The sequence below is a fragment of the Pan troglodytes genome, chromosome 17 (assembly GCF_028858775.2).
Source record: "Pan troglodytes isolate AG18354 chromosome 17, NHGRI_mPanTro3-v2.0_pri, whole genome shotgun sequence".
Lineage (NCBI taxonomy): Eukaryota > Metazoa > Chordata > Mammalia > Primates > Hominidae > Pan > Pan troglodytes.
Window position 1 is genome coordinate 33,692,705 of NC_072415.2, and position 16,357 is coordinate 33,709,061.

The 16,357-nt window shown below is 46.5% G+C and overlaps 1 protein-coding gene across 12 annotated transcripts in view; it reads left to right on the forward strand.

Moving 5' to 3' along the window:
• Nucleotides 1–16,357, forward strand: part of LAMA3 (laminin subunit alpha 3) — a 267,407-nt gene that overhangs the window by 157,012 nt on the left and 94,038 nt on the right. For all 12 annotated transcript variants that reach the window (XM_009433807.5, XM_054672139.2, XM_001156417.6 and 9 more), the window contains 5 exons: nucleotides 319–434; nucleotides 1,604–1,815; nucleotides 2,771–2,975; nucleotides 13,188–13,332; nucleotides 14,033–14,173. In XM_009433807.5, coding sequence (XP_009432082.3) covers nucleotides 319–434; nucleotides 1,604–1,815; nucleotides 2,771–2,975; nucleotides 13,188–13,332; nucleotides 14,033–14,173 — 819 coding nt within the window. The remainder of the gene's footprint in view (nucleotides 1–318; nucleotides 435–1,603; nucleotides 1,816–2,770; nucleotides 2,976–13,187; nucleotides 13,333–14,032; nucleotides 14,174–16,357) is intronic.

Sequence of the window (16,357 nt, forward strand, 5' to 3'; positions counted from 1 at the left end):
CAGGTTGAAAATCTCTTATCTGAAATGATTGGGACCAGCAGTGTTTTGGATTTCAGATTTTTTTCAGATTTTGGAATATTTGCATAATACTTACAGATTGAGCATCCCTAAATCAAAAATCCCAAATCCAAAATGCTCCAGTGAGCATTTCTTTTGAGCATGATCTTTGAGCATCATGTCAGTGCTCAAAAAGTTTCAGATTTTGAAGCATTTCAGATTTTGGATTTTTCGAGTAGGGGTGCTCAACCTGTATAATAAGTAGCCTTAGGTCTGTGTCATCATTGGAAATTCTAAGACATGCTGGTGGATTTCTTTCAGGTCCGTGTTCTAGTGGTGCCTGCAGAAAACTATGACTACCAAATACTTCACAAAAAATCCATGGACAAGTCACTCGAGTTTATCACCAATTGTGGAAAAAACAGCTTTTACCTTGAGTGAGTATCACTTTGTGGGAAGGCTCTGGAATGCAGAGGCACTCCCACATTCCTGACCAGCTCGAGGCCCAGGGAGGGGCTGGCCCATGGACCCGTCCTCTTCCCCGCTCTGCCCAAGAGAGTGTCAGTGAGTCCCAGGGGAAGATGCTCTTTCTCCACACCAACCCTCGCATGACAGACTTTGCCATGTGCTGCCTGGGAAAGATGACTGTCCTCAGCTATGAACTCAACGGGGGTCCGTACCTCAAGCTGAGATTCAGGGGCTGATTAGGAGTTTCCTTCCCTCTCCACTGTTTCCTGTGTGCCAGCACAGATTCCTAAGACATACCACACAGGGTACCCTCCACTGGGAAGGACATCAGCCCTGAGTCCCACTCTCCTCCTCCATCTAACCAAGCAGGGAGTGTCCAGAGACATGGCTTCCCTGCCCTCTCTCCTTGTGTCCTTGAATGCCAAGAGCTAGGATGGCCCTGAGTATCAGCTCCTGCCATTCTCTTCTGTGGACCCACCCTTTCCCTGTCATAGATTCCTGAAGAACCCAGGTACTCCAGAGGCTCTGGGAGGCAGACGCCTCCTGTACAGTGAATATTAAGAGCAAAGGCTCTTAAGCAGCTGTGGAGGTGAATGCTCAGCCACTCCATAACCTTGCAGCCTTGGGAATGTCACCTAACTTCTAGGACCCTCAGTTGCCTTATCTGTGAATTAGGGCTTAGGCCTAATTGGTTGGGAGGTTGGAAGGTCATGTGGGATGTCACTAAGGCTTCCAGCACACAACATTCAATGAATGATAGCGATTCTCCTCCTCATTATCATTTTATTAGTTGCATTATTACACACATAGGTCGACTTTTTTGGTAACCACTTTATTGAGCTATAATTCACATACCATATAGTTCATCTTTTAGGTCTATTTCTACTCTTTTATCCCAGCTGTGCAAGGTTCCCGCTGACCTGTTCTGTGATGTCTCCTCCTGTGGCAGGTGGTAGGGGGAGGGTGTGGCTGTCACCGGCTGAGTCTGAGGTGGGGTATTTCCCACTCTTCCCTGACTCCAGAACCATGAGCCTGTCCCACAGATGCTGCTGGGTGTAGCAGGTGGTAAAGGCAAGGTTGAGGCCACTCCCATACACACCTCCCCAGGCATCACCATGAGTTGTTTCTGTCTCCACAGCCCCCAGACAGCCTCCAGATTCTGTAAGAATTCCGCCAGGTCCCTGGTGGCCTTTTACCACAAGGGCGCCCTGCCTTGTGAGTGCCATCCCACTGGGGCCACCGGCCCTCACTGCAGCCCTGAGGGTGGGCAGTGCCCATGCCAGCCCAACGTCATCGGGCGGCAGTGCACCCGCTGTGCAACAGGCCACTACGGATTCCCACGCTGCAAGCGTAAGTGCACGTTTCCCATCACCCAAGGTCTGCTCTGGTCCCGTGTGGATGATGCTTATCAGGGGCAGGCTTCTTCAGTGGCACTGTGCTAGAGACTCACCTGGAGATCTGGAGAAATGCAGATTCTGATTCAGGAGACTGGGCTGGAGCCTGAGTCTCTACATTTCCAGTAAGCACCCAGGTGATGCCCATGCTGCTGGTCCATGGACCGCACTCTAAGTAGCAATGTTCTAGAAGATAAGTATTTGTGACTCCCCTGCTGTGTGGCCTATGCACTTGGCAAAGCAGGTGAGTGTGACAAGTCTTAAACCTCAGAGTCTTGGAGAGCTTGATCCCCTTCCTCACAGAAGCCCCTTCCATTTTTTTGGCCCAACCCAAACTCAGTTGAGATACGACAGCCAGGGTCATGTGGCAGTGCTACTCACTGAATGAGAACCCATGGGACCTTTATCTCAGAACCATCTTGTGGTCCGAGGGGTAGGGTCAGCTCACTTCACGTGACTGCAGTGAGAAATGCAGTGTGCAGAGTCCCCATGCGGAGGCCAAGGAACAAGAACCCTGCTGCCAGGTTGTGCCCTGACCCTGGGCTCTGGACGCACAGGGTACTGGGGTGATGTGGATGTGGAGCCACTTCAGGGAGCCTGAGAGCAGCCTCCTACCAATTTCCAGAATCCTTCAATGGTCCAGAGGCCCCATATGAGTGGCACACAGTGGCAGCGAGGTGGGCTCCTTGGAGGGTCTTTCTTGGAGCTGGCTGGCTCCTCAATCCCCATCCACACTGTCTGCCATGAGCATTTGGTGTGGTTGGTCTTGACTCCAAGAAATGGGCCTTTCAGATCCAAACATTTCTCTCTGAGCCTTTGGAGGCTTCTGGAAAGCCTGGCAGTTGGTGGAGTGCTGCTGGAGCCCAGGCGGCCTTTGACCCACACATGGTATTTCTTTATCCCCTGGCCAGCGTGCAGCTGTGGTTGGCGCCCTTGTGAAGAGATGACGGGGCAGTGCCGCTGCCCTCCCCGCACGGTCAGGCCCCAGTGTGAGGTGTGTGAGACACACTCATTCAGCTTCCACCCCATGGCCGGCTGCGAAGGCTGCAACTGTTCCAGGAGGGGCACCATCGAGGCTGCCATGCCGGAGTGTGACCGGGACAGCGGGCAGTGCAGGTGAGCTGGGGGAGTAGCCTGTCTGCTTCTGTCACAGGGAGGTCACGTGCCATCTGCCCACACACTGGTCATCGTCACTTTCCACTTCCCACCTGTCCAGGGTGCCCTGTGTTGACCTCGGCATGAGCTTCCCAGACAGGATGGGTTGCAGTGGGTGGAGTGATTGGTCCCTTAGGCTCAGAACTGGGCAGAGCCTGTGTGGACAGATTGCCAGTCATCTTGGGCCGGCAGCAGCCTTGCCCATTGACTCCAGCATGCTGTCACTATGGGACTGTGTTCTGTGTGTGCCATGAGGCAGAAGTGGGAGAAGAATGATACATGCATAATGAAGGTATCTGTGTGCTTTGCTGGGATGCCTTGTGGTGAGCACCTGTCCATTTGTATTTAGGTATGAGCTTCATACCCTCCTTCTAGGTTTCGCTGGCAGTGTGGTTAAGGTCAATGTGTGACAGAGTCTGAAATCCCACCTAGCTGATTTGGGCTGGAAGGGGAGCTGAGGCCTCCACAGCAGGGCTTGGTGGGAGTGAGGAGGGAGTCAGGGTGAACAGGAGACAGGCTGGAGAGCCTGGCCTGAGAGTGGGGCTGCCCTCAGAGGATCACTGAGCAGTCCAGTACTTAATTGCTAAGGGACAGGTGGAGACCTCGGCTCATGCAGATGCTGCATTGCTGAGAGGTTTGATTCAGAGGCTGCATTGGAATGTGGAGGCCGGTGTCACATGGTTCCAGGTGACAAGCCTGATCTCAGCAGGACTGGGTGAGGGCTGCAGGGGCCAGAGAAAGCGTATGGCTCCTAGAAGGAGAGACTGGTAAGAATTAGATCAGTGGTGATATGCTGGGGAAACTGAGTCAGAGGCCAGGCCAGGATGGCAGCGTGCAGGGGAAAGCAGAAGTTTCACCATGCACCCCACTCCTTTCAGCACGCACCCCAGGCACATGGATATTATGGAGTCCGTAATTTGGGTGTGAGAGCCAAGAGGGCCTATGGCTGCTGGGGACAGGCCTCAGTGACTCCCACTTGAGGGTGGCTGTGGTAGTCTCCCGTGACTGCCATTAACGAATGCCACAAACAATGCTAAAATAAGAGAAATTTATTCTTACACATTTCTGGAGCCTGGAAATTAAAAATCAAGATGTCGGCAGGGTTGGTTTCTTCCGGAGGGTCTGCAAGAGAACCTGTTCCATGCCTTTCTCTTCGCTTCTGGTGTGCAGGTATTCCTGGGAGTCCCTGGGCTGTTGGCTGCATCACTGCAACCTCTGCCTCCGCCATTACATGCTGTTCTCCCTGTGTGTCTCTGTCTTCCTATGGCGTTTCACTCTCTGTACGTGTCTCTGTCTCTTCTCATTTTCTTATAAGGACACCAGTCATACTGGCTTAAGGCCCACCGTACTCTGGTATAACCTCATCTTAACTTAATTACATCTCTAAAGACCCTGTTTCCAAATAAGGTCACATTCTCAGGTAGTGGGGTGTAGAACTTGGACAGATCTTTTGTGGGGATACAATTCAACTCTCTATAGCAGCAATGTTTGCTTTTCTAAGAAAGGCCCCTTAACCACACCTTTAATTGTTATCTGGTGCCTACCAACTCCTTGATAATACTGGAACCTTGTAAGGAAGCTGGGAGAAAAACTCGAATCATGAAACATTCCAAGTCTTTAAAACCACAGGTGTGAGTCCTGCCTGAGTCAGCTCAGTCACTCAAGAACCGGAGGGGATACCTGTGTTTAATCACAGGAAGCAAAGGAACCAAGGGGGAGATGGAGAATCAGTTTTCAGGCAGGAAGAGAAGCAGTAGAGTTTTCAAAGGGAGTGGTTTGTCAACAATAAATCGCTGCAAATGGAACTTCACACACAATTTCTTAATGCTGCTGTCACAGAAAAAGAAAACCAAGAGTGCTTTTAAAAATGTTTTAATCTTGTTAAGGCACCAGAAGATGATGGATGGATTTACTGCAGTATTTTATGTAAAAATCCCTAAGAATTTTATTTTTAACAAACTGTCACTGCCAATGATAATTTAATAGACTGGAATATTCCTAACTCAGGATGGAGGCATGTCTATAGTAAGTTTTGCCCAAACCTGACAGCATCAACAGAAATGGAATCTTGCTGACTTGTATTACACTTAAACCAAGATGTAAAACTGTTTACTTTGACCTTAGGAAAGGGACTATAATAATCTAATGGGATAACGCATCTTCCCGTGATCAAAGTGGATTTGTCATAAAAGGGCCTTGGCAGAAAATGTAAGAAAATTTACATTACTGTAAATTGCACAAATTGCCCATGATAATTTCAGTGTAAATGCTGAAAAAGCTTTTGATTGCCTGAAGGGATTACTTCTTTATAAAATATTAGAGGAAAAACTATTTTTTTCCTCCTTAGAAAATTTCCTTTATGAAGAATATGTTTAGAGGAGTCTAAAGCTCATGTAAAAGAAATAATCAGAGATACCTAGAGTTTATGAGAAAAAGGAAAACACATTCTTTCACAGTCTTGTCCTGCAGTTGTACAAATCATCACAAACTGCAAAGCTGAAAAATTGCAATTTTCAAATTGTATTTAACTGCTTATAAGCATTCAACTTTATCATACTATAAGAAAATCAAACTGTTACAAATATTCATCTACTTTAAAATGAATTACAAAAATAATTTTAGCAATCTACAATACTCACTCTTTACTTAAGTCAACCTGGTGTTGTAGTTTTAGAGGCAATAAGTTGGAACCGTAAAACTGAGCCTTCGACTCACCTTTGGCAAGTCCTAGCTATGAGACTGGGCAAGTCATTTTGTCTGCCTGGCTTTCAGCTTCTTACTCTGTAAAATGAAGTTTAGTAAAATCATCTCTAACTTCCTATCTAAATTTAAAATTCTGATTCCATTTCTTTTTCAATCTCTGATTGTATCACGGACTATATTGTGTAATTATCGAAAGGTCTATTATTCTGGCCAATTCTATCAAGATCAAAAAGATGCTTATATTGATCAAAACTTCATTTTTTTAGCACAACAAGACAGCACATATATCTATTTATAGCGATGAAAAAGTAAATTTGCATCTGCTGCTAGTAATGGAAGATATGTGCCATCAGATTCTCTGAACATACAAAAGGGCTAGAATATTTTTGGAAGACTTTATCCATCTGTGTCAGACGTGAGGAAGCTGGAGATCCCTGATAGTAAAAGCTGCGGTGCTGTTGACCGCGTCCAAGCTATTTTCAGATTGATCAAAGGAGATGGCAGTCCACCTGGACATCCAGCGAAGCCACGTGTACCTCATGCCTTTTCAGAAGGGTAGTAGCCACAGGAAAGATTTGGGGATTCCCTCTATCTCCACTCAGATTTACTAAGCCTTTGTGTTAAATGGAGAAATTAAAAACCAGAAAAGGTCATCGACTTGGTGTTCTCAGAACAGAAGGGCTTCCAGCTAGGCATCAATTCCTGAGCCCTAACAACTTGGAGAGGCAATTTCTTTGATGCACTTCATCAAATAATCTGTGAGGCTGGCCAGGCAGCGTGCAGGTGCTGGGATGTGCTGTTGACACAGTGGTGACGGCTGTAACAGCCACACAGAAGGAGCTCAGGGTTCTCACCTGCACGGCCTCTGTTGTCCTTTGTCTCCTGTAACACTGGCATCTTCTTCTAACCTCTCTGATGATGCTTCTCTGGCCATTTCACTGGCTTCATTTTTCTCTTTCTGCCTCCAGACCAAGAGGATGTGTGGTGTGAGTTGCGTCCTGTCTCTGCTGCTCACTGTCTGGGTGACCTCAGGTATATTACTTCTGTCCTCTGGGCCTTAGGTCTTCATCTGTAAAATAAGGATTCTGGAGGCACCTTTAGAGGGTTAAATATCCTCTGTGAACACACTGAAAGCAGCGCCTGATACACTCTGAGCACCCAGTAAGTATTAGCTGTTGTGGTTATTTGCCAAGGTCATGGCTGTCTGCCTTCCTCCCTCTATGGTTTGTCCCTGAGACTCCACCCATTCTCCTGGCTTCAGCCACCCTCACTCCTGGATGATTCCCAGATCCACAGCTCCAGTCCTGATCCTTGAGGGCTATCCTATTCCACCTTTATTGCAAATCGACTCAACCTGGGTTCTCTTATTGACTTTACACAGGTAGCCTTGGACAAGTTCCCTAAGCTCTTTGAGCTCCTGTCTCCTCACATGTATTATGAAAAGTTAGATTGGATAATTGTTAACTCCTGAATTCTACAATACTGATCCTATCTCTGAAACCCATGTCACTGTCTTCCCTTTCAAGCCATTTCTCCCTTTGGGTTAAAAAAAAAAAAAAATTCTACTTAATGATAACAGCCTCTTTCCAGTCCTTTAAGCCTGAAATCTGAGTATCATCTTAGAATCAACCCATTTTCCCTACAGCCAATCAGGTGTCAACTTCTGGCAAGGGACATATTATCCCCCTTCCTTTCCATGGCTGTCTACTGCCTGGTTAAGTCCTTTTACCACTTCATGTTCAGATGATATTGATGCTTTCCTAGTTGGCCTTCCTTTTCCTGGTTTACTCATTCATTCTTTCTTTTTTGGCTCTTTAAGAAGAATATACTAAATTGACAATTATACTGGGATTCAAATATCTGTCTTTCCCTTAATTTTGTTCACAAATACATGGTACTATTAGTCTGTGAACTTGAGACAATGTTGATAAATGCATACATGTTTATGATTTTATCTTCTTTTTGTTTTATGGCAGCCTACCCTTAAATGTGATTTTATCTTCTTGGCATGCATTTCTGTTTGTTTTTGTTATTTTAATGAGGATGAAACATCTCCCTCAGTTCCTTGTGAGGTTTTTTCCCTTTCCCTTAAATGTTATTTTGTATGTGTTTTGTTGCTCAAAGTGCATCTAATACCTACTCCAGTTTGGGTGCTGTGCTTCCTGTGGAAGGCACACATGTTTGTGGTCTGGTGGGGGCACCTGTTCTAACCAAGAGTGACAGTGCAGCATGGTGAGCGCCATATTGTGTGTGGGCTGTTATGGGAACACCATTTCCATGACATCACATTCTTTGCTCAAGAACTTTCCTTAATTCCCCATTGTCTAATAGGATAAAGACCAACTTTCCGTGATTTGACTTCTATCTACCCTAACTTTTAGTACCTTTTTGTTTTTTCTGCTTTCTTCTCTGGCTTGGTTTTCTCACTTCCTCTAAACACTTTTTGTCTGTGTTCTGTTCTCCAGTTGTGAAAGGGTTCCCTCCTCCTCTCCTACTACCCCCAAATTATGCCTGTCCTTCAAGGATTTTTGTGTTAAAAGTACAGACTCAAAGAATGCAAGGAGCCTTCTACGAGTCCACAGAGATCGCCTCATCATCTCATTGGCCAAAGCAAATTGACTGCTTAGCCAGCTTCTCCCTTAATTTCCACATTCTAGGTCCTGTGTCCGCAGTGAAACATGTCCACATCAAGACTGACTTATTGTACTTTGTCCCCTCCCTCCCATGTCCCCTAACAAAGGAATGTGTATGTAGAAGGCACTCAATAATTCTTGAGTGAAAAAAATAAATAAATAAATAAATAAGGTAGATTTTGGGCTCTAGATTAAAACTGGACTTTGATATGAGCATAATATGAAGGGCCCTACAGTGTTTATTTATTTATTTATTTGAGATGGAGTTTCACTCTTGTTGCCCAGGCTGGAGTGCAGTGGCGTGATCTCGGCTCACCGCAACCTCTGCCTCCAGGGTTCAAGCGACTCTCCTGCCTCAGCCTGCCGAGTAGCTGGGATTACAGGCATGCACCACCACACCCGGCTAATTTTGTATTTTTAGTAGAGATGGGGTTTCTCCGTGTTGGTCAGGCTGTTCTCGAACTCCCGACCTCAGGTGATCCACTGCCTCAGCCTCCCAAAGTGCTGGAATTACAGGCATGAGCCACTGCACCCAGCCCCTACAGTGTTTAATGACCAAAGGATGCAGCTCACCCCAACACATCTGGGCCTGATTCTCTGAGACATGGCAAGCACCCACCCATGCCCAGATGTTGTTACAAAACGTTTGGCCAGGAGCCCAATTGCCATGGAGATAAATTCTCTTGACCTGCCTCCCCAGAACTGCCATTCTGCAGCTACTCCTTGGGTACCAGAAATTCTGGTAGGGCTGTTCCTTGGGTACCATAAATTCGCTGTAGAGAAACATACCAAGTCAGGCCGACATGAGGTCATTTTAAAGGATGTTCAGCCAGACTTTGAAGAGGAAATGTCCTCTTCCTTCCCTATTGTCATGGCACCACCAAAAACTTCCCTATTGTCATGGCAACACCAAAAACTGTCTTTGCACAGGATGCATAACTCAATTATCTAAACATTGCAGTACTCAAGAATATAGATATTGTTTTGGTTCACCCTGGCCTAGCAGGCCCAGCGGGGCCACTCAGGGTCCCATTTGCAGGCCGCTGCTCTCCTCCCTCTGCTCTGTTGGCTTTTTTCCCATCTGCTTTAGTGCTCTCAGCTGCTACCCATGTGCTGTGTGAGGCTCAGAGCTTGGTCCTATATTACTGACTGGCCACATCTTCTCAGTCACTCTCTTTCCACTGGATCATCTCGCATACATTCTAAAATAAACACACAGGCCAGTCATGATTTTGCTTCCCTTCCTCCTTGTCTGGACAAGCAGCTTCCACAGCTGCCCTTGCTGCAGGTACTCTTGTTCCTTTCCTTTCCAGTGAAGTGAAAATATAAAACGTGGCCAGGTGCGGTGGCTCACGCCTGTAATCCCAGCACTTTGGGAGGCCGAGTTGGGTGGATAACGAGGTCAGGAGATCGAGACCATCCTGGCTAACATGGTGAAACCCCATCTCTACTAAAAATACAAAAAATTAGCTGGGCATGGTGGCGGGCACCTGTAGTCCCAGCTACTTGGGAGGCTGAGGCAGGAGAATGGCGTGAACCCGGGAGGCGGAGCTTGCAGTGAGCTGAGATTGTGCCACTGCACTCCAGCCTGGGTGACAGAGCGAGACTCTGTCTCAAAAAAATAAATAAATAAAAATAAATAAAAAAAGAAAAAGAAAAAGAAAAGAAAATATAAAACGCAGGCTCCAGGGCCGGATGTGGTGGCTTACGCCTGTAATCCCTGCACTTTGGGAGGCCAAGGAGGCGGATCACGAGGTCTGGAGATCGAGACCATCCTGGCTAACACGATGAAACCTCGACTCTCCTAAAAAAATACAAAAAATTAGCTGGGCATGGTGGTAGGCGCCTGTAGTCCCAGCTACTCGGGAGGCTGAGGCAGGAGAATGGCATGAACCCAGGAGGCAGAGCTTGCAGTGAGCCGAGATCGCGCCACTGCACTCCAGCCTGGTGACAGAGTGAGACTCCGTCTCAAAAATAAATAAATAAAAAATAAAAAAATTTAAAAAAATAAACCACACACACAAAAAAACCACAGGCTCCTGTCTGCGTGACCTCACCTTCCAGGTCCCTGCCCAGATCACTTGCTCAGGGGACACTCTGAGCTGTGCCCACCAATGGCATTCAGTGTGTGAGTTGCTCACCTACCACCAGCATCTTATTAATTCACCCTTGGCCAGAAGCCCCGCATGTTTGCTAAAAGAAACGTTCAGACCTTGGGATGCCAGTCTGCCAGGTTGGCACTTCATGGCAACACTGTCCCTCTGTGCATGGTGTTCTTTCCTTCACTGCCAGGAAAAGAGAAGCAAGGTTCACCCAGCCTACGTCGGGCCATCTCCAAAGGCCCTCTTCTGTTCTGAGGCTTCTCTCTCTGATGGCTTTTATTTTGGGAGGGGTCATCTGCTCTCTCTTCTTTCCGGTCTCTAGACCACCAGAGTCCTTGTGCTCCACACTCGCTGTCTCTCCAGAAATAAGGAATCAACTGAGAACAGGCTTTACATTTTTGCCAGACTGCCTGATTACATTTAGTCCGAGGGTCACAAGAAGAGAGCAGTTGTTATTAACCTGGGGCCAGGAGCCCTCTGATAAGAGAATGCAAAATTGTGTGTATATGAGAATGAGTCTTTCTGTGAGTTTAGTGGACACTTTTCTGAGAATATGGTCCATAGTTTACCCAGCTTTCCAAAAGCGTCTCCGATCCTCTCCCAGAGTTTACAATCCACTGCACTAGAGCCATCCACTTCAAGCAGAACATTTACACTCTATACCTACATTGCTCTAAGTGTGGTTTTGAGGCTACTTCCTTATGGAATCATTTCTGCAGGTATCAAGTAGGGAGAGGGGAGAGGGATGGGGCTGAAAGATGCAACTTGCCAGGAGGTCTTGCAAGTAATGCTGAGTTGGTCCTTTTAGGTGTGCCGAGTGGACAGGCTAAGGGCTCCTCCCCTTAGCCCATGTCACAGCTAGAATAGTAATAGCAAATACTTACGTGTGTGCAAGCAACTCCTGTAAGGTTTTTACATGTAATATTTAATCCTCACAACAATCCTGTGAAGTAGGTATTGTTACCTCCATTTTTACAGATGAAGAAACTTGGTTGTAAAGTGTCCAATTTGCCCAAGGTCCAGTAAGTGGTAGAGTTGGGATCCAAAGCAGGTTACCTGGTTCCAAGTTTATGTTCTTAATCACATACAAAGATTAAGATATTTGCCAAAGCAGATATTTGCCAAAGGGAAATAAGCAGATATTTGCCAAAGAGAAACTTAATGGGATATGAAGAGTCGTATTTAACTTTTTTAGGATGGTCACTGGGGTAAGATATTTTCACAGGTATTAGGAGATAGGTGATGGCCTACATTTGGTAGTAATTGAACAATAAAATGTTATTGCCTATATGCCAATAAAAATGTATTTCTAATACTTCCCTTAGTCCCACAGAAGAGAATCAGTGTGTAGGTAGATCCCAGCTCTGAATGCAGTGCTTGGCTCCCCAGGGCTCGCAGCAGTTTCTCTTCCCCTCCCCAACCTCGAGTTCTGGGTTCTCCAGGCACGGCCATAGCCCACTGCTTTTCTGCCTCTGCTCAGCTCTTTGTGTTTTCTTGTCTGCCCGGATCTTCAGTTAAAAGGACCTGCAGATGGTTGAGGGTGGATGACTCAGAGTGACCCTCCCACCCCCGACTGTGCTTTCCTCTGAGCTCTGGCCCTTGCAGGTAACAAGGGACATTAAGATCCACTCTGTCACCCAAGCAGGGAAATTGGGAGTCTTCCTTGTCTTCTCTTCTTTCCTCTACTCCTCATCCAGAATCTTACAGTTCCCAGAAACCTCACCCCAAAATAGTTTGGGAGCCCATCCCTCCTCCCCATCTGGATACCTTTGCCCTAGGTCAGCCCCCAGTCTCTCTCCTGACTTGACATCCTGCTGCTGCTGCTGCTGGAATTCACCCTCTGGGCTCCATCCTTCACACAAGTCCAACCACACCCTCTCCTCCTTAACAGCTGTTCATGTTGCCTTGTTTGTAACTTGCCATGTGCCAGGCACTGGGATGAAATTTTGCATGCACTGCCTCATGGGTTCCCAGTAATCCCAGGAGGCAGCAGCTACCGTGTTCTGTCCCTCATAGGTGTGAAAAGCAGGCTTTGGGAAGTTAAAGAACTTGCTAAGATGGTGTGTCTCATATGGTCAGAGCTGGATTAGAACTGCAGCCTTGCATGTACAGGTCTCAGCTACTGCGCTGTGCTGCCATGTCCAGCCCCTCTGTCCTGATGATCTGACACCACCTACCTCCTCAGGCCATGGGGCAGCATTCCCTGCTTGGACATCTGCCCCAGCAGCACCATGCTTGTGTTGTTCCCTGTACACACTGAGTGATCTCCCGCTCTGTTCCTTCTGTCTGGAATGCGCATCCCAACTCCTACCCTATGACTCTGCCCTTTAAAGCTCAGGTCAGGAGTCATTTCCCCCAGGGAAACTTGTCACCTGCTACTCCTCTGAACCTCAGTTAGACTCTGTGTAGATTGTCATCATTTCCACTTATGGGCCATCTGCGGGAGCCCTCCAGGCTCGGGGGCCATGTCCCTTCTTGCGCCCTCAACACCTAGTGCTAAGCCTGACCCATCTACGACGGTCATCCATGACCATCCACAATGGCCATTGGTCAATGACCTAAATTCTATAAGTGCCTTTTATCTGCCTCTCTCCATTCTGCCTTGGACTATAAGCAGGCATTGTCTATCTATTTAACTGGCTTTGCGCACCAATTAGTCCACTATAGTGTAAGTGAGCACTTTAAAATTGTGTGTACAAAGATGATGATTTTTGCTTCCTTTACTTTGTGTACAGATGCAAGCCCAGAATCACAGGGCGGCAGTGTGACCGATGTGCTTCCGGGTTTTACCGCTTCCCTGAGTGTGTTCCCTGCAATTGCAACAGAGATGGGACTGAGCCAGGAGTGTGTGACCCAGGGACCGGGGCTTGCCTCTGCAAGGTAAGAGAGATCGTGCAGTGCCAGACACCAGCTGCCGGTCAGCAGGAAAGTGCTTCATGTTGAGTCAACATAGAAAAGTATGTGGGAAATGGGACTGACCCGTAAGAGATGTTGATAGTGTATGTAGCATTTTATAGTCACGATCTCATTTTACAGAAATAGTTAGGAGGTAAGACCCCTTTTATCTTTTGGAGAGGTCTCAGACCGCCTTAGAATCTGATGACGGATATAGACCCTTTCCAGAAAAATCAGCACAAACTTTTATCTACAGTTTCATGAGGTTCATAGGTTCACCTAAAACCCATTCCTGGACCATGGACTCCAGGTGATCATCTCTGCTCCAAGGGGTTCCGCCAGGTTGTAGGAGACCTTCCAATTCCCAGGAGATGTTTTAAGGTGGTGGTGAGTGAGATGAATTGGTCTCCCCATCCTGTGAACCGTATGGTGCTATTTCTCTACTTGCAAGATGCCCCAGGGGCATCTTATGAAATTTACAGAATTCTCTCCTCCATTTGTGTGTGGTATAAAAGTTTAAACAATTAACATGGGATGAAAGCTTAATAATTAACATCTCTTTTAATGTTTTGCTCACATCCTCATCCTAACATCTTGTGTTGGTATTTAATTTGTGCAAGTAGCTAATTGCAACTAGGGAAATTTTGGAACACGTGGTCTCTTACTTCATGTTTTGCTTCAATAGGAAAATGTAGAAGGCACAGAGTGTAACGTGTGTCAAGAAGGCTCATTCCATTTGGACCCAGCCAATCTCAAGGGTTGTACCAGCTGTTTCTGTTTTGGAGTAAATAATCAATGTCACAGCTCACATAAGCGAAGGACTAAGGTATGCATGGACAGAAAGTGCTGGGGAACATTTTGTACATGGATTTGTTAAATGATAAGCATATCCCTCGCTGCTCCTTGGCCTGCAGTGTTTTAAAATTCTTGTTTCCTGAATTCGTCAGTTGTTTGCTCGAATGTCATGTGCTCAGAGGGGCTTTCCTTCACCACTCCCTATAAAATAGCACACCTTGGACACTCTTGCTGACCTTACCCTTGTCTTCCCCATAGGAGTCATCACTCCCTATTTAACATTTTGTTTTAAAATTTGTTTATTGCCCTTCTTGTTCCATCCCTAGAATGGTGAGTTCCTTGATACACCCCTAGTGCCTAGAACAGGATCTGGGACATAATAGATGCCCAATAAATCTCATTAAATAAATCGAGTTTGTCATTTTCCCCTTTAAAAGAAAACCTTGTTTCTATACTCACAACACTCTAACACCAAATGTGTGGGGTTTTTTCCATACTAAAAATTCTCTGATTCTCCCAGACACTCCGGGGTGTCCTGCAATTCAATTCACTTCTGACACTCTCTACCTGGAGGTGGCATCAGGCTGCACAGGCTAAGGGCTCAGTTCTTCCAGACTGCTCCCACTTCAGATGCCAGTTGCAAATCCCAGGCCTCCAGTACTTCTCCAGTGCTTTGCTACAAGTTGGGGGTTCCCACAGCCCACTCCTCATGTTTATAATCTGCTATAATGGCTCCCAGAATTCAGGACACACTTTCCTTCCTATTGCTGTTTATTATAAAGAATATGATAAAGGATACAGAGCAGCAGCCAGGTGAATAGGTGCATAGGGTAAAGTCCAGAGGGTTCCAGGCATGGGAGTTAGGGCGCACCACCCTCCTGGCATGCAGACGTGTTTACCCACCCAGGAGCTCTCCCAAACTACCATTTAGGGTTTTTTGTTTGTTTGTTTGTTTTTTGGTGGCTCTTTCATGTAGGCGTGATTGATTAAATCATTAGCTATTGATAATTGACTCAATCTCTAGTCCCTCTCCCTTCCTCAGAGGTTGGGGGTAGGGCTGAAAGTCCCAACCCTCTCATCCTACCTTGGTCTTCCTGGCTACAAGCCCCCATCCTGAAGCTACCCAGAGGACTCAGCCACCACTTATCTCATTAGCACACAAAGAGACACTATTACCACATCAAAGTCCAAGGGTCTTAGAAGCTCTGGCCTCAGGAACTGTGGACTAAGACCAATTACTATGGCAAAAGATGCTCCTATCACCCCTATCATTCAGGACATTACAAGGGTTTTAGGAGCTCTGTGCCAGAAACTGGTAGTAATAGCCAAATCCGTATCTCTCATGATGTCTTGTTATGTCACAATATCACACCCCTCATTTCTCATTTTTACTTCTCTTCTTTCTGTTTTGCTTTCCTTCTCACCTATTTTATCATATCTTTTCTTTGGTCACTTTTTTTTTTCTTTTTTTTTTTTTTTTTTGAGACAGGGTCTCTGTTGCCTAGGCTGGAGTGTAGTGGTGTGATCACAACTCATTGCAACCTTCGCTTCCAGGGCTCAAGCAATCTTCCTGCCTCAGCCTCCTGAGTAGCTGGGACTACAGGCATGCACCACCACACCTGGTTAATTTTTGTATTTTTTGTAGAGTCAGGGTTTTGCCATGCTGCCCAGGCTGGTCTCAAACTCCTGGGCTCAAGCAGTCCTCCCACCTTGGCCTCCCACAGTGCTGGGATTACAGGTGTGAGCCACCACACCCGGTCTTCTTTGGGCATTTAAAAAATTAACTTCATAAAACTAAAACTTTTCTTGTTTTCATTATTCCATGAACCAGTAACCTCATGCTTGCCTTCTTTGTGTGAGTCATGTCTTATATCCAACAAGTACTCAAAAAAAGATTTTTTTTTTTTTTTTTTAAGATGGAGTGTCGCTCTGTCACCCAGGCTGGAGTGCAGTGGCATGATCTTGGCTCACTGCAACCTCTGCCTCCCGGGTTCAAGCGATTCTTCTGCCTCAGGCTCCTGAGTAGCTGGAATTACAGGCATGCCCCACCACGCCCGGCTAATTTTTATATGTAATAGAAACAAGGTTTCACCATGTTGGCCAGACAGGTCTTGAACTCCTGACCTCAGGTGATCCACTCACCTCGGCCTCCCAAAGTGCTGTGATTACAGATGTGACCCACCGCACCTGGCCCAAAAAATACTATTTTATATAT